Source organism: Lepidochelys kempii, chromosome 1, assembly GCF_965140265.1.
Source record: "Lepidochelys kempii isolate rLepKem1 chromosome 1, rLepKem1.hap2, whole genome shotgun sequence".
NCBI classification, from domain to species: Eukaryota; Metazoa; Chordata; order Testudines; family Cheloniidae; genus Lepidochelys; species Lepidochelys kempii.
The window spans coordinates 182,682,854-182,702,010 of NC_133256.1; the positions used below are offsets into that span (position 1 = coordinate 182,682,854).

Sequence of the window (19,157 nt, forward strand, 5' to 3'; positions counted from 1 at the left end):
ATACAACAGACTTCAAGGCTCCAAAGGGGCCATTACATTCCATCAGATTTAATATCCACTCTTTAAAAGGTCCTAGAGGAGCAATTATAATGTATTAGGTCAAGACTGGGATAAAAGTTTTCCATATATTTCTTGACAAAATAGACTGAAATGCAGTAAATTGTGTGGAGAATCTTTAAAGATAATTTTAAATGACTATTGAAATGTAAAGGAAATTTACAATTCACAAACACAAACTTGATTGAAAAAGAGGTAAATTTGAAAGTATGTCTCACTGGAGATCAGCTAAATGCCCAAAATTACACTTCTTAAAATACTAATAATTCTAAAACTTTTGTTTAAATAAATAAAATGAACAGTTAAGAAATCCAGCCAGTTCCCCATCGCTATGCTCCTGCAGCACTCACTGTTGATTATCAACCTTAACTCTGGGCCCAATTTGTTCTTATGTGTTTTTGCTAAATTCATCCAAATGTATCCATCCCCATCCCTTCTCCAGTTGTTGGTGAGCTAATATAAATACAGAGGCTCTGTGTTGAACTGTGTATACACACTTTTTGCATGATGAAAAAATATTTATAGGTCACAAGATGTGCTGACAGTGTATTAAAGATCTTCAGATGCTTAAAATATCTGCAAAGTTGATTTGGAGGCAGAAATAAGTCTTTAGAATCTGCAGGACATAATCTAATATAATATGGTGGGGTGTTTTAAATTAGTACTTGACAGTATTTCTTTAATGAGTATTTCCAGAATTGTTTTGATACCTTAGTTAAATATTAAATTGAAGACCAGAGGCATTTATTTTTGTATTATATTTGTGCAAGTAATACTTGCTCAGTATTTTATAGAAACCCAGCTGTTACATGGTAATAAATTGCTGGCTTGCAATTTGTATTGCCTGTAGAAGTTGTGTGTCTAGTTGCATTATAACACACATAAAAGTAGTATTGGGAGACAGGCAAATCACGTTATCTAGATTCCTTTTACAGGAACCTTTAGGATATGATTATATTCATCTTCAAGTCTCACCAAACAGTAATATACTGTGTAATGTATTTCAGACTTCAAAATCTCCTCAACTAATTTGATATTATCTCCAGCTGGAATCCTGCACTCTAGCAAGGTTTATGCTCCAAGATGATACTACTGATCTCCTCCATGTTATTTATGATGAATATGCAGGAGAAAATTACTATATTTATAGCATGCTTCTTAGACTGACTATGGAGCTGAATATTCTTCAGTATCCTACAGTTACTAATTTACCACATAGCCAGAAAACTCAATGCATATGTTAAACTAGTGTCATATTTTTTTTAAAAAATGAAGATGTTATTCAGCATGACATAAATGTGAAAGATATTTATAATTATTATAGCTTTCTTGTCCCTGTCATTGTACTAGATCATTAATTAATACTTTTAAAACCTATTTTTCATGACATTGATTGAAACAAAAGATGCTTTAAATCCAGGAAACTGATGTCTCATTACATGAAGTTGCAGCATTGGGAAATAATGTTGGACATGCTGCTCTTTCTGCATGTTTCTTTTCAAAGCTTTATCTAATAAAATATACCCTGAACCAGTCACTAGCATAAATAAAATCTAAACAGTAAAATACCTTTTAAAAGTAACTTTTGTTAAACATTGTTACCCCATAACATAGCACATTAGGGTGGGAATGCTGTTGTTGGGGATGTTAGTTTGTGTCTTCCACTGAAGAAACTGAAAAATCAAATAGAAATTACTGCCAGACGTAGTATAGTAGAATAGATGAACTAACAGTTTGTTCGGGTTTGGCAATTTCTGTGTTACTGCATTCTACTTAGAGATCTTACAGATTCTTTTAAAACAGTCCCAGTAAGTAGTCACATGTATGTAATAAGGTATTTGGTCATTAATGGTATCCACATACTATATAAGGTGTGAAGCTTTTATTTCTGGATTGCATGGAGGCTTTAATAGATTCTAAGGACAGAAGGGCCCATTTGTGACCATCTAGTCTTGACCTCCTGTATAACACAGGCCATAGAACATCCCCAAAATAATTCCTATAGCATATCTTTGAGGGAAAAATCCAGTTTTGACTTTAAAATGATCAGTAATAGAGAATCCACCACAACATTTGATAAATGTTTTAATGGTTAATTACTCTCACCATTAAAAAGTTATGCCATATTTCCAAACTGAATTTGTCTAGCTTCAACTTCCAGACATTGTCTCATACCTTTCTCTGCTAGACTGAAGAGTATTTGTTTCCCATGTACGTACTTACATACTGTAATCAAGTCACCCCTTAACCTTTTGTTTATTAAGCAAAATAGATTGAACTAGCTGATTCTATCATTATATGGCATATTTTCTAATCCTTTAATCATTCTCTTGTCTCTTTTCTGAATCCTCTCCAATTCCACAAGGTTTTTACACAATTCATCATAAATTGGTAACCCAACGGTCATTGCTAATTATGGCTCAGATCCTAAGCCCATTGAACCTGATTGGCATCTGTCTAGATATTTCAGTGGGCTTTGGATCAGACTGTATATATTCAATAGCACCTATTAGCAAGAATCATATTATTTCCCATATATAGTAATTTATGCATCAGAGTAGGAACTTGCAGATGCTGTATTGCAGGGCCTTTTGAGAAAGATTTATTGTGTTTGGACTTATTTTTTATGTAGCTATTATTTTTTCCCAGATTTAGCTTCTCCCCCCCCCCTTTTATAATACAAGAGTCAAAATATAGAAGATCTGTTCTGAGATTCTAGTTGTAAGCTGCCAATACAGAAAGTAAACATATATAATGTTACAGTTAGAGACACTAAAAATGTATTAGTTTCTGTTTCTTGCAAAATTTCATGCACATACTTCTGCCAATTCATTTGACATGGTTTTTAAGCCCTTGGAGGGAAAAAAGCTCCACTGAATTTTGAGTGCCTAAAAATTCCCTAATTTTTTCCCCACAAATGTGCTTATGAATTATTTAATCCTAATTTTGCCATTTTGAAATTACTTTGGTCCTCATCTTTGGCAATGTTGGCTTGTGGAAAGAAGTATGCATTTATAGAGCATACCAGAGAAAGTCACAGAAGCCTTTGTAATATATTACATATAAATATGTGCACACATAAAAGCACAACAAATCAAATGGAGATGGAACTGATCAGGAAGATATGAACGCTGATTACATGGCTAGATGTAGCCCATAGATTTATAAGAGGCCCTGAACATTCCAGTCAAGATACATAGAACTGTGGGCAGGAATGGTGAAAAGAATCAAGTGTGAGGCCAAGGGCTTCACCATAGCCACCTGTATACAAATCTAGTGGTGGAGAATCTCTCTATCCAAACCTAGGAAGGACCCTGTCAAACCATGTGGCTCTCTGTCCCCATATAATCCCCTCCCAACCCTAGCCTTCTTGTGGGCAGGTGACCTAAGCCACCCCTGTCCCCCACTTCCACCTCAGTAGACTCATTGGTTGATGGACTACATCCAGTGTTTTTGAGAAGCTGATAGGGCTTCTCTGAAATCTGAGAGGATCTTCAGGAAAGCGAAGGCAATAGAATATTGTTCCTAGCACACACAGACTGATTCATAGCCACTGTCTGCAACTGCCATGAGCATTTTTTTTTTCAGATTGACTTAAAGAGGCACAAAAATCCTTCTGAGAAAATGAGTCAGAATGGGTTTGTGCTAGTCCTCCTGGTCTCACAGGCTAAGCTCACCCAATTAGAGAATCAAAAGTTATACCATATTATTTATGTGATTCGTCACAACCAATCAACCCAGTTCAATTAAAAAAAACAACAGTTCAGACCAGTACTTAAGACATGTTTTTTTCAGTCAACCTAATAGGCAAGAGAGCGTTCACAGGAAATTTGACTGGAAAAAAAATCAAATTTGTAGAAAAATTATCTCCATATATATATATATATATATATATATATAATTTTGTGAACATGAAAACTGGCCATTTGTGTCTAAATATTTTTCTTATCAATAGTTCATCTAGCTCTAGTAATAGTCTGTGTATATGAATTGGTGTAAACATGAAAATCAAGTGGAAGCAATGTTTTTTTTTAAACCAGTGAAGGGCTCAAATGTGAATATCTATCATGTTTGTGGTTTCCATTGACGTTAATAGTAATTCCACATATTTGGAGGTTTAGGCACAAGGATCTTTTTGATGGGCTATGAATGTGAGGAAATTCCTGGAGAGGGCAAACATATTGATTATGTGAGTGGCTTTCATGTTCCTTCCTTTTTTGAAACCACGGAGCTGTCATGTTGTATTAGAAGTGTACTGAGCAACTTAATTAGCTGCATAAATAACATATATGATATAAAAGCGAGATGAGACCAAAGACACTTTCTTGACCTGAAGGCCTTTCTCAAGGACCTAAACATACATGGCTTTCCTGTCTCTTCGTAGAATCATAGAATATCAGGGTTGGAAGGGACCTCAGGAGGTCATCTAGTCCAACCCCTGCTCAAAGCAGGACCAATCCCCAACTAAATCATCCCAGCCAGGACTTTGTCAAGCCTAACCTTAAAAATATCTAAGGAAGGAGATTCCACCACCTCCTTAGGTAACACATTCCAGTGTTTCACCACCCTCTTAGTGAAAAAGTTTTTCCTAATATCCAACCTAAACCTCCCCCACTGCAACTTGAGACCATTACTCCTTGTTCTGTCATCAGCTACCACTGAGAACTGTCTAGATCCATACTCTTTGGAACCTCCTTTCAGGCAGTTGAAGGCAGTTATCAAATCCCCGCTCATTCTTCTCTGCCGCAGACTAAACAATCCCAGTTCCCTCAGTCTCTCCTGATAAGTCATGTGTTCTAGTCCCCTAATCATTTTTGTTGCCCTCCGCTGGACTCTTTCCAATTTTTACACATCCTTCCTGTAGTGTGGGGCCCAAAACTGGACACAGTATTCCAGATGAGGCCTCACCAATGTTGAATAGAGGGGAACGATCACGTTCCTCGATTTGCTGGCAATGCCCCTACATATACATTCCAAAATGCCATTGGCCTTCTTGGCATCAAGGGCACACTGTTGACTCATATCCAGCTTCTCATCCACTGTAACCCCTAGGTCCTTTTCTGCAGAACTGCTGCCAAGCCATCCAGTCCCTAGTCTGTAGCAGTGCATGGGATTCTTCCGTCCTAAGTGCAGGACTCTGCACTTGTCCTTGTTGAACCTCATCAGATTTCTTTTGGCCCAATCCTCTAATTTGTCTAGCTCCCTCTGTATCCTATCCCTACCCTCCAGAGTATCTACCTCTCCTCCCAGTTTAATGTCATCTGCAAACTTGCTGAGGGTGCAATCCACACCATCCTCCAGATCGTTTCACTTTCACCAGAAAAATGTTAGGTAAGCTGGACAACAGATGGAAATGTATCTTCTCCCCATTTATTTTTATTGAGCTATTGAAATAATTACAAGGACATAGTCTCTCAAAAGACAAAATCCAAAACTGAATAATAAATCACATAAAAGAGAAGAAATAAATAAAATCTATATAAAATACTTATAAAAATGTCCATAAAAATTAACACCATAGAGACAGCTGAGTGTGGGGAAAATATTGAGCATCTAGTAGCTATCATTTTTCAAATAATGTAATTTAGAAATGTTGGCATACAAAAGCAAAAACTCAGAAAGATATATAATAAAAAAATAAAACACTCAATGTATTATTGAACCCAGTTTTCACCTACAGGAAATGAATTCTGTTTTTTTTAACAAGTTGTTATTAATTTATTGAAGCTGAGATAAGGGGAGAAGTATTTTGCCATTATCATAGCAAAAAGATATTTTTAATTTAGCAGAGTTTTGTGAAATTTGTAATCTGGTGATTCTCCCATTCCTGAATTGGGCCATACTCTATAATATAGTGTATATTCGATCATTCTTAAACCACAGGTTCAGCTAGGTTTGGGCACCTGCTTTTCTTCCCTTTAGGAGCCTGTGTCCAGTTTGTTACAGTGACCCAAAATAGCCTTCTTAAAATAAAGTATTGTTTAATGTTAATGGTAGGATCAAAACATAAGAGAAGACAACAAAAGTTCTACATGCATGTCTGTCGTACCCACTCCTTCCTTGGCAGGCCTATCTTACCCCAGGTCCAAACTTCTTGTAGGACTGACTCTGTTTCTTCTTCTTAACTTTCTCTTCCTCTGGCCTTGAAAGCCTCTTTAAAACCAGCCAAAGGTCTTTGTTCTCACTTTCAAGGCCTGGACCCGCTGTCCAAAACCAGTTTTATGAGTTCCCCAGCAGGTCAAGCCAGAACATCAGTGCCAAAGGCCATTGTATTATCTCTTCAGTGTTTTGCAACTACCTTCCCCCAAAGTGTTTGTTGAGGGATGTGTTACCTCAAGTCACAGTCTTGCTTTCACGTTTGTTTCCCAGCAGATCTGTTGATTTAGTCCAAGATAGTCATACAGTAAATATCCCAATAACCAGGTCAAGATATAGTATTCATAAATTATTGCAGGCAGCTCCAAATCCATCTCAGAGAAGAGAGCACCAACGCTACAGCTAATAAGTTTCATTGTCAATTATTTACTTTAAAATATCAGGAAATATTGAAATTTAATTTTCTGAAACTGTCCCCCAGGCAGCCCTTCCACGCTGCCTGGCCCGTGCTGCCCTGGGCTCCAGCGGCAATTTGAAGGGCCCGGGTCTCCAGCTGCTGCTGCAGTAGTGGCAGTGGTAGCTGGAGCCCCAGGCCCTTTTAAATCGCTGGCCACTTTTTACCAGTATGCTGTACTGGCTTACTTCCTTCCGGTGTACATTCAGTACTAAGAGCCCATCCTTTCCTCAAAGAGCTTACCAACTAAATAAATCAGACAGACAAAGGGAGGAAAGGTGGAAGAAAGGGAGTGTTATGATCCCAGATGATAGCTGAGGCACAGAGAGAGATTAAGTGGCCTATCAAAATTACATAGGACATCTTGTGATGCAGCCAGAAGCTGAACACAGATATTCTGGGTGAAATCCTGGCACTATTGAAGTAAATGGGAGTTTTACCATTGATTTCAGTGAGGTCAGAATTTCACTCTCTGAGCTCCCATCTTGTGCTTTAATCACAAGATCATCCCTCCTTTTTCAGTTTGCAATTTTGATAATATCAACGTTGACAAATTTCTCTTTGCCTTCCTCCCTCCTGTTTGGTGGAACGATAAGAGGAGGATAAAAAGATATCAAGACATTTTAGGAGATGAGGGGGAAAATAGCTCCTTTAAAACAAGTACTTCTCTGTAGTGCGCCTCACTGCAGGAAATTCAGAGAGAATAATAAGGGAAAAATAGATATTAAAAAGGAAAGTATTTTCCCACCTAAAGAAAAGAAAATATCCATATAAGTGAGAACAGAGGAAAAATAATTCTGTCCCTGCCCGGCATCAGGTGCTGGGTTTAACATTGATGAAAAGAGCCCCAGCTGGTTCCATGCAGTAGACAGAAATATATTTGTAAAGACAACTTTCAGCTAATTTGGCTGTTGTGTGGTGTGAACTTTACCAATTGACTTGTAACTGGACCATCCTGTCAATGAGAAAATAAACCTTACAAGTATTGAACATGACATTTGTAAGAACATCACTGTCATCTAGGCCACTTGCATTGAATATGCAGAAAATTATAATTGGGCTAACAAGCCTGGTAGTTTGGCCTACTTCCAATTATACTGTACAGCCTCACTTATGCCTGTCCTTTATTTACTAGTGTACTGTAGATACTTATTCTTCAGGTCTCATGGCACACTCAGGATTTTCAAAACCATTAAATATTGTGGATAATTAAAATATAGTGAACCACAAATACTTTGTGGCCGAGTTGTATAGTTACAGTCTTGAATTAGGATGGGTCTGGCTCACTGTTAGATTGTTCTTTATCCCCCCATCCCTACCACTTACTTGCCTGGCCAAAGGAGGGCTGCTGGAATGGCTCTGGCTGTGGGAAGAACGCAAGAGCTGCTTGAAACTCCCACTTGTGAACAATTGAAAGTAGAAGGTGCAGAAAGGAGTGGGGGGTTTGATGAGCCTTGATTCTTCTCTCTTGGTTCTTCCTTCCCCATACCCGCTGGAAAGAGTAGGTGGCTAGGTGCATAGTGGGAGTAAGATGCACCCCAAAAAGGGGTGAAATAACTCTCTCCCTTCCCCAACCAAGGGGGTATCAGAGTAGGAGTTGTGAGTTTCTGAGACACAATTCCTCCACAAAGTTCCTTATGGGGCAGTGCAGTGTCACAGTGCACCCTATGCCTTGGGCTGAGCTGAAAGGCACAGTCTTGCCCATAGTATCTTAGTGCAATCTAAATTTGACAAGAGTGGCTCAGGTTAAATTTCAGTCTCTGATTATTAATACTTCTATATTATGTATTGCACTAGTAGGCATATGGCCTGGGTAATGGAAGGTAGTTCTCGTGATGATCTTTAGAAAATTTAGGGGAGGGAAGGCAAATGTGGAAATACACTTCATGTGTTTCTTCATGTTTATGGCTAGATTGTACACTTACACACCATCCTGAGTATGGAGGATGTGTAGCTGTCCCACTCCAGAGGAGCATTGCTGTCATTGTGCCTCAGACACCCATCTGAGGCACAATTTCTCTAGAGCTCCTCTTTTTCACTCAATTTGAGTCCTTGACAAGACACAGCATGCTCCTGCTGCCTGGCATATCCAACCAGCTTGGGTGGCTGGTGCATGGGAAGGAAATGAGCCATGGCTGTACCTATTCCTGTTTCTCCTCTCTCTTCCTCCTCACTCTCATTTTCTAATGCGAGGAAGTATTGGCTCTCAGCCCCATCTCTCCCATTCTGACAAGAGCCAAAATCCATGCACAATATATGCAGCCATCTAAGGGAGTGGGAACCCTTTACTCTCCTTCATGGCTGTGCACAATAGGCTTTGATTCTGCACTGGTCCACTTCAGTGGATGCAGGATTAGGCAGGATGACAGCACAGTCATAATATGTTTAGGTTAAAAGTGTTATATAACATAGATTAGCAACTATTGGATATGTATTTTCAGAGCTGTCAGATTATTTGGTTATATGCCTGTAAAATCTTTAGACAAACTTCCGTCTACATATCCCTGCACAAATGTAAGATTTAGCCTATTTTCAGGGAATTAATGCCTGCCATGTGGTTTATGCAATCCAGCATGGAGCACTCACAGGGAAAACTGTCCTGTAAGACTAATACATTTTTAGAGTTTGGAAATATGTATAATGTTGAAACTGCTATTTATGATTAATGCTAAACGATTTTACAGTACTTCTTGCGATACTTTCCAAGGTCTTTGGGGGGTTTGGGGTTTGTTTGTTTTTTGGTCATATACTAACTAAATTAAAAACACAGGTCAACTCTCTTGACAGAACCATCAGTCAGAAGAAACCTCAAGTAAATTGGTCAAATAATGTTAGAAATAGTTTTTGTTAGCTCTGAATCAATATTGATAACGTTTCTCTGTATTCTTAGTAAGTAGACCCTCTGTCTAATCTATCTTTGTTCTCTTCTCCTTGTGCAATCTTTCCCTTGGTTCCAGCGGCTGCTACTAAGAACAAAGTTAAAGGTGAGTTTCCACTTCTGCTCTTTGATTTTCATTGCATGGTTCTGCAGTACACATTATCTCACTCGAAGTATCTTTTTTTTCTTAATTACAAATCTGGCAAAGGCATCTATCAGAGTTATGCTCTGATAGATTACCCGTTTGGGCTTCTATAATTGCCTATAAATGCAAAGTGTTTACTACTGGTTATCAGCCATCACTCTGTTTTTATACTGTAGGTTGCTAGAGTTGCTACAGTATGACGGGAAACATTAAAAAAAATAAGTTGGCTAAATGGATAAATATAAACCATATACCCTACAGTTTGCTCTCTTTCATATGTTTCATAGTAAGATAAAGCTATTTTCATTTTTTTAAATCAAGATCTATATAAAAGCTAAAACTTCTTATATATTCAAAAATGCCTAATAAGCAGGGGTGCTCAGAGCCAATTAACCAATTTGTGAACCCTGTTTATGATGGAAACCACTTCAAGCCAGGGAGTGCTGTTAGTCCCAGTACTCTTTGTCCCTATGCCAATAAGTAATGTTTAACTATTCTATATATATATTTTTTGTCTCTAGACCCTGTCATAAAAGTCTTAACTATTTGTGAGTAGAGAACCTTAATGCCTCCAAACCATTCCCCTCTTCTTTCTACACGAGTAGAAAAAGATCATAATTCTTTATTTATGACAGCATACCCATGCCCCGGAAACATACTATAATCTTATAAACAGAGAATTATAACTTCATCATAGAATCAGGAGGAGTGTGAAGAAAGGGAGTCAGTCTACAAAGAAATAAAACGTAATTATGAACATTTTATCTTCAAAAATTAGCCATGAAGAAAAGATTATAAATTGTTACCTCACTTTCATATATCTGAAGTACTGACTACTTTACTCCTAGACATAAAGGAATTTCTCTCATTCTGACCACTCTTAGATGCTGTTGGACCAATCAGAATTTTATTTCTTGTTCTGATATTGTAGTGTCATAACCCTTTAGGATGTGGTGCAGTACAACAGTGGCTTTGCCTCTGTTTCCCTTTTGGTGTTCGACCAATCTACCCAGCCTGTAACACCTTCTGATTTGAAGTGTTTTTTGTTTCTGATGAGGTCACATTAAAGTTCCACCCCTTGTGGGATGCCCCAAATCCTAAATGAACCCAAATAAATGTAAAATTTTCCAGCCCTACTGGCCGGGTTCTTCACAGACTCTTCACCCCTTCTGGGCTATGTAGTATACTAAAACAAATCCTTCCACCCTGCCTGGACTTGTGCAAGCCATGGGGACATCTGCACTGCAGCTGGGAGGTGTAATTTCCAGCTCAGGTAAATATACACTCACCAACTCAAAGCTATTGCGCTAAAAATAGGTGTGTGGCTGTGGTGGATTGAATATGTATTTAGGACCTATGATGGAGTCGTACCTGGGCACCAATTAATCCGTAAAAAATACAAGATTCCTTAATACCATTCAATATTTTAAAGTTACTAAGTTATGTTTCAAGTTTCCCCTACAATTTCTTCTTCTCCCATTGTTTTCTCTTCCATTATTTTTAATAATTTAAAAAGAGATATGATATATGTTAGACTGCTTTGTAGCAGGTCTGATAGTGTGGGCCCAATTGCAGAATCAAGGTGTAGAAGTCCCTATTTTATCTGTGTTATACACAGGGATTTTTTTCTGATTATGAATTTCCAAATGTAGTTAACATTTCATTAAGAATGTGCTTTTCACCCTGAAGATTCCCAAATCTCTGATTTTTTTCTATTTTTAACAGAGTGATGATTTTAAAGTTTTATCCTTAACTTATAGTTCCTTATGTATTTTTTTTAACTCTGAAGGAACATTGTTGAGTAAAATTTGACTTATCATATTGCCACTATATAAATCCATGGTACACCCCCATCTCGAATACTGCATGCAGATATGAGCATCCCATCTCAAAAAGATATATTGGACTTGGAAAAGATTCAGAAAAGGGGAACAGAAATTATTAGGGGTATGGAACAGCTGCCATATGAGGAGAGATTAATAAGACTGGGACTTTCCATATTTGACAAATCTAAGTATTACATAAATATTATTAATTTAATGCTTTCAGATGTAAATACAAAAATAAATAAATAAAGCTAATTCAAGTAGAATCTGATTTAGTTGGCTGATTGTGCTTTGTTGCAGTATTACAATAGTGAAACCATTAGTTAAGCTGGAGATCAACTTGTTTCCACTCATGCATGACTTTCTTTTAAGAAAAAAATCTCCTTTTTGGCTGAAACTTTGCATGCATTTTTAAACTTGGGGGAATCAAGGTACATAGTATCTAACTGAAAATGTGCTTTTGTGTGTGCATAAGATGAAATTTCCTAGTGTCAGCAGTGACGCTATGGAGTAATGTTAAACTATTGCAGAACTTCATAATGAATAAGCAAGCGAACAAGAACACACACACAGACACAAACCACTGGTATCCATAAAGAAATACTCCAACACCCAACATTTGCCCCACATATGTATGCACTGCCCGTCAAATAAGAGGGACTTCCACGCATGGACACATGCTAGGAACTATAAAGAGAACCAAATGTATACACAGGCTCCACTCATCTAGGAACATTGACACACATTTTTCACCCACACAAATACACACACGCTAAATAGATACACTGCAACCATCTTATAGTAAAGTGATTTTAACATTGTAACAAGCGCAAATCTTTTATAAGGTTTGGCTGTTCATTCTCCTCAGTCTCTTCTTGCTCACCTCTCCAGTGGCTGCAGGGAAGTCACTGCTTTTTCTTTTCTTCACCGCCCACAATGTCGAAACAGAGGCACCAAATAGCTTCAGGAAGTTGAGCACCACACTGATCCTATGGCCCCATCTTTATTCACTGTGGCTGTAGAAAGAAATAACCTTCTGTGGTGTCAGGAGTGAAGCAGGTAGCCTCTCACTGCTTCTTCTTAATGCTCTATCTGAGTAGTGAAGAAGTTTCAATTTCTAATTCCCTTGAAGTGCAACACTCAGTTGTCAGGTAGTTGTCTAATACTGCATTTGAAATTGTAACTTACTAACCGTTGAAGGAACACTTCACTCCAGGAGGAGTTTCTCTGCTGATACGAATCTCAGCAGATCCCCGGTAATCTCAACAGATTCCCACTTTTGTTGTCTGTGCCCCTACTTGTGGGCATGGTGGCAATCCTCAAAGTTCTGTGCTTTTAGTTTCAGCCCTGGGCATCTCACCTTTGTCCCCTCCGAATTCTAGGGACCCCACAGTGCTGCTGTAGTGAGCTTCTTCCTGAGACTGTTTGAGGAATGAGTTCTTATGGAACCACTCTCTAGAGCAATGGTTCTTAACCTTTACTGCAGCCTGCACCCCTTTGGTTCTTAAAATATGTTCTCGCACCCCTTATCAAAAATTGTTGAAGTAGGTCAGTTCTTTAAACCTAGATATAGCGTAACTATAGAATGAAAGAGAATTATATATTTATTTTAATTTTGTAGTAAAATTAAGAATACATGAAAAATTACACACTTTTTTAAAGTTTACCAGCTCAGTGACTCTTCTGCTGTTGCTTTTGTTCAATGAAGTTCAAGAAACGAGGAACTTTTTTTGAAATAGCCACACACACATCATCACTCACATTTTAAGTGGTTTCTGGCCTTTGTTTTGATGTGTAAGGGTGGTGAAAATCCTCTCTCACACACGTATGTAGTCGCAAATGGCATAAGGATCTCCAGCGCTGTCTTCGCCAGTTGTGGAAATGGTGCTAGTAGAGCACACCAGAAATTCTCACGCTTCATTGTCTCAAAGTCCATTTGGATTCGGCCGTTGGCTCGTAATTCAATGAGATAATCTTTCATCAAATCACTATTGTGGATGGAATCCAGGTTAAAATTTCTATCCATCTATCCATTTCTTTGCGACATCAAGATCTCCAGCAGAAAAATATCCGTGGAAAGAGTCACTCAGGCTTTGTCACTTCAGTTTTGATGGTCATTTCTTCATTTTCCGAAACAACTGTTTCTTCAAGAAAAGGAAAGTTAGTGAAATTTCTTTTCTCAACGCGCTTTATCCAAACTGGAAGTTTCCGAATAAAAGTAGATAACTTTTCTCTGGCCATTACCTTGTTCATCCCAGTTCCTTGCATAGACGTGTTGAGTTCATTTAGGTGTGTGAATACATCTGCCATGTAACTGCTAACAGTTGGAGGCTAACTGAATTCAAACAAAGCCGCGGTGCTGCCACATCATCATCTGTGCATGCGTCAAGAAATACCCTGCAACGTGGTGGTACACTGTATTTTGTAGTGAGATAATTTCACTACAATTAGCTTAAAAACTTGAAAATATTTTTTTGTTTGTATATTACAGTAATTGTTAAAAAATGTATAATGTTAATAAATACATAGGTTTGATGAAACAAAGTAGTTGTACTTACATGCCCATGCTTAATTTGTGTTTTTGATGATTTACCTTCTAAAAAAATCTGGCATGTCTCACACCCCCAGAAAGGGCATCTCGCACCCGCAGGAGATGCGTGCACCCCAGATTAAGAACCACTGCTCTAGAGAGACTCTGTCCTGGAACTCCTCGCCACTTTGTTGGCTTACTATGCTGTCAGTCTACAGCAATGCTTGCCAACCAAAGAATGGAGGAACCTACAGTTATGTGACTGACTCCAAGCAGTCTGTTGGTGCTTTTGGCCTTGGCTACATCCCCAGATTTTGAGTCCACTTATTCCTATTCTCTTCTTGAAGTGTTCTCTCAGACTTCGTTCTGCACCATATGTGTTAGCATATGGGATTGTTGAAGCCTGCAGCTCTCCCTGCTTTGGTGAGTCTTGGTTCCCTCCTTATTTGCTCATAGAGAGTTTCATAGTTTTATCTCCTACTTTCCCTGGTATTTTCTAGTATCTAGAAAAAACTTTGCCAAGCTGATTGGTTCTTGGCCCTGTGGTATTTAACATTTTATCAGTGACTTAAAAGAAAACATAAAATCATTACAGATAACGTTTGCAGATGACACAAATTGGGGGAGTGATAAATAGTGAAGGTCACTGATACAGACTGATCTGGATCTCTTGGGTGCAAGCAAAAAATATGAGTTTTAATATGCCCAAAGGTAAAGTCATACATCTAAGAAGAAAGAATGTTGTCCATGCTTACAGGCTCAGGGCCTCTACCCTGGGAAGCAGTGACTCTGAAAAATATTTGGGGATCATGATGGCTAATCAGCTGAATTTGAGCTCTGTATGTGACACTCTGGCCAAAAGGGCTAATATGATCCTTGGATACATAAATGGGAATCTCAAGTATAGAGGTTATCCTCTGTATTTGGCACTGTTGCAAATGCTGCTAGAATACCATGTCCAGTTTTGGTGTCCACAATTCAAAAGGATGTTGATAAATTGGAGAGGGTTCAGAGAAAAACCATAAGAAATATTCAAGGATTAGAAAACATGCTTTATTGTGATAGACTCAAGGCTCAATCTGTTTGTTGTAAAAAAGAGAAGGTAAAGGGCTGACTTGATTACAGTTTATAAGTACCTGCCTAGGGGTAAAAATTGAGAATGGGCTCTTCAGTCTAGCAGAGAAAGGTGTAACATGATCCAGTGTCTGGAAGTTGAAGCTAGACAGATTCAGATGGGAAATAGGGCATACATTTTTAATGGGTGAGAGTAATTAACCAGTGAAACAATTTACCAAGAATCATGGTGGATTGTCTGTCACTGGCAATATTTAAATCAAGATTGGATATTTTTCTATAAGATATGCTGTCAGAATTATTTTGGGGAAGTTCTATGGTCTGTATTATACAGGAGGTGAGACTAGATGATCACAACAATCCCTTCTGGCCTTGGAGTTTATGAATCACTGAAACTCCAGATGAGGTAAAACCATGTCTTTGATATACAAGGAAGACTCATTCTTGCAGTGCCTTTGGGCAGTTTGACTGTCTCTGCAGTGACAGCTGCTTGCAGATATTGCCACGAGCATCCAGGTTCTGGATACAGTGTATTAAATCTCTTTTGGCCTTCAACACTTCCAGGAAGCCTGGTCCAGAATGCTTGAAAGGTTCAGAGCCAAGCTGGGCATCCAAACTGGGCACTGCAGTTTTGAATTGGTGCTGACCATGATCATAGAATCATAGATTATCAGGGTTGGAAGAGACCTCAGGAGGTCATCTAGTCCAACCTCCTGCTCAAAGCAGGACCAATCCCCAATTTTTGCCCCAGATCCGTAAATGGCCCCCTCAAGGACTGAACTCTCAGCCCTGGGTTTAGCAGGCCAATGCTCAAACCACTGAGCTATCCCTCCCCGCTAGATGAAGTGGTCTTGCCATCTGTATGTGCCATCTGTACTGACAGAAGAAGGTTCCATTTTGAAAAATAAAAGAAAAATAGCCATTCATCCTAAATATTTATTTTCAAAAGCTACTGCTTGCACTAATGAGGTGGAAGGCTTCGGGAAACTAGAGTGTAGTATGTGTTTGTATTTGCAGGGGAATGCTGGAGGGTGCAGGAAGAAGAGGAAATCTTGGAGAGGGGAATATGGAGGACAGGAAAGCGGAAAAAAATTGGTTGAAGTTCAAGTGAATGTAGACAGTGCAAATGGAAAGGGAAATTGGGAGTGTAGGTATGAGGAAAGAGAAATGTGGAGTATGTGAGCAGGGGCATGAGGAGGACAGAAAGGAAGGAGAAAAAAGAAAAAAAACAACTAATCTGTCTTCAAAAATAAGTTTAATCTAATCTGGGACTATGTGTACTTTAATCATATGATGGCATTACTACAGGGAAGAGTTAAAGTTATTTGAGTCCTTAAGTATGCATTTTTATACTTTATACTACTTTTTAACTTTAACTCTACATTTCATAGGTTTATAACACCTGTTTTGTGGAAAATTCCCATTGTTTTCTGGGAATACACACAACATAGTATGCTGAAATCCCTAGAAGATCAGCACCACCATATATTTTGGAATTACCTTAGAAGGTACTTAGGAAATTGCTACGGGTGCTTATTTACATAGCAAGGGTCTATACCACACAAAATTTTGCACAATATATAAGTGTGATCTAGTAATCATTATCAACTTTACTGCTAGTCATTCGTAGTTTCTAATGTAAGGGGACATATGCTTGGAACGCCTTCAAGATCCTGTGCAATGTGTTACCTATCGGTCCTGCAGACACATTTCTGTTATTTAATTTAGATGTGAAAGGGGCCTGAATTACCATTTTAAAAATTAGTGTGTGGAAAAAACAATAGACACAGTCGGCCACATAACAAGAATGCTGAGGGGAAGAGTTTTCTATGGAGCTATTATACTTCCATAAAACAAGGGGCCCAAACCTGTGAGATAGGTCCATAAATGGCTATTAGCTAGGATGGTCAGGGATGCTACCCCATGCTCTGTGTATCCCTAAATCTCTGACTATCAGAACCTGGGACTGAATGACAGGGATGGATTACTCTATAATTGCCCTGTGCATTCCTTCTGAAGCATCTGGCATCGACTACTGCCATAGAACAGGGTACTGAGCTAGATGGACCATTGGTCTGACTCAGCAGGGCCACTCTTATGTTCATAATGTAGCCCTAAATTCCAAATCCTGTCTGACACCACAGAAGCTTTTCCTGTCATCAGGAAATGAAGTAAATGAACTGAACATCGAAAGAGACCCAACTAGTAGTATTTGTCTTATTTGCATTATCTTCCAAAAGTTCAGAGCTGTTCAGTTATTAACATCAGTCAGACAGTACTTTGTTACAGAATGGTGTGTTATGCAGGATAAATAAATCTGGGTATCATCTGCATAAAAATGATATACTGCATCATAATGGTAAAAAATCCAAGTCAGTTGAAGTGTATAGATATTGAAAAATGTAGATCCAATACAGAGTCAGGGAAACTCCATAATTCAAAGGAGTAATATCAAAGACCCATTATTTATGGTTACAGGCTTTCACCACTGAGACAAATAGAAATGAAAACCTGTCAGATTCCATCTTTAGAGGGTGATTACAAAAAGTTGTTAAGGCAGTCTTAGTAGCATGATCTGACCTAGGTAGGAAATATTCCGGTACTATAGTATCACTGAGATAAAACAGCATTCCCTCTTCTACAGACATCTCATTGTCCTTTTGCTGGGATAGATTGATTTAAAATAGGGTAGATATTTAAGAGTTCCCTTGAAAACCGTGGACATGTTAATAAGTGTAGGTGGTTATTGAAAGTGTTCTTTTGGGAGACTGTCATGGGGTGTATATACCCCATGCTGGACCAGCAACCAAGGAGTTAATGCAGGTACTGTTGGGCAATGCTGATTGGCAGCTTCACAGCAGCTGGGAGAATAAAAGAGCTGGGAAGCAGATGGGCAAGGCTGCTGCCAGAGGAGCAAGCAGGCTGGAGAAGGGAACTCCTGCCAGTAATCCGCTGAGAAGCAGCTCCAAGACCGCATCCTGAGAAGGGAGGATCAGACGAACAGGCTGAAAAGCCTACAGAAAGCAGGAGAGGTAGGAAGGAGCACAGGGCATGGCCGGAGTTGCTGTGTCCTGATTGTGCTGAGCTGACTTAAGGGCCCTGAGCTGGAACCCAATGGAGTGGGTGAGCTGGGGTACCCCTACCAACCCCCTGAGAGACTTAGGAACTGAGGGTGGTTTTCAGACCCCCCGGGCGTCAGGACCAGATTACTAGGAATAAAGAGATAGTCCACACACCCCAGTAGGACATGGGCAAGAGGGACCAACTGACCACCCTGCCAGACTGAGTGAACTCTGGTGCAGTTCTCTGCCTGGCCAGAAGGGGTGTTGTGGCATTAACACACCAGCCCACAGAAAGCATTTACATCCAAAAGAATTCCATATCCAACATGTTTAGTTCTTTGAAAATCTGTTTACTTGTTTTGGTGCCTAAATGGGAGCTGGGATCTTTTCAAAATCCAGTCCATAGTCTCTTTACCCTCTCTGCTCATCCAGCAGGGATCACTGGGTAAGAGGGCTCAAAGTGGGAAGAAGTCTGAAAGCCATCTGTGTGAGGAGCACACCGCTAAATATGCTTTGCCTGGTTGAGTGGCTAGGCTGTGTTGAGAAGAGAACAATAGTAGTAAAAAGGCACCTGAAATATGTGCTGATGCTCCTTTCTCTGTGTTCCCACCGAAGGTATTAAGTGATTGCTCAATTGGGATTAGTTGCTAATAGAAAATTTTGAAAGGAATTGTCTATTAGTTTCCTGCTCCCACTGGAAGAAAACAATTGGGAATTGTATAAAATGGCAGGCAGCCTCAATTCTAGTTTTCCATACTGTACTTTTTCATTCCCGCTACTGTTTTGGAAGAGGAAGTTGGGAGCATAAACCAAGTCATCCATCAGGATGCAATCTTCCCTGAGTGTGGGAATCTTTCTAAATGTAAAAATAATGTGTTAATGATAATGTCCTCTATCTATTTGTTTAAAATTAGCATTTATTGCCCAGAAATTAGTACAACAGGCCAAAGCAAATCAAGACAGCGAGTCTGGGTCACAAGTGCAATAATTCATCCAATAATAATAAGCACTGCAACTAGTTTAAAATCTCAAAAA

At 38.9% G+C, this 19,157-nt stretch overlaps 1 protein-coding gene across 5 annotated transcripts in view; it reads left to right on the forward strand.

The window, feature by feature from the left end:
* Positions 1-19,157, forward strand: part of CADM2 (cell adhesion molecule 2) — a 1,033,208-nt gene that overhangs the window by 703,639 nt on the left and 310,412 nt on the right. For 4 of the 5 annotated variants that reach the window (XM_073304095.1, XM_073304130.1, XM_073304112.1 and 1 more), the window contains one exon: positions 9,565-9,591. The exons of the other annotated variant lie outside the window; for it this stretch is intronic. In XM_073304095.1, coding sequence (XP_073160196.1) covers positions 9,565-9,591 — 27 coding nt within the window. The remainder of the gene's footprint in view (positions 1-9,564; positions 9,592-19,157) is intronic. 5 annotated transcript variants of the gene reach the window in all.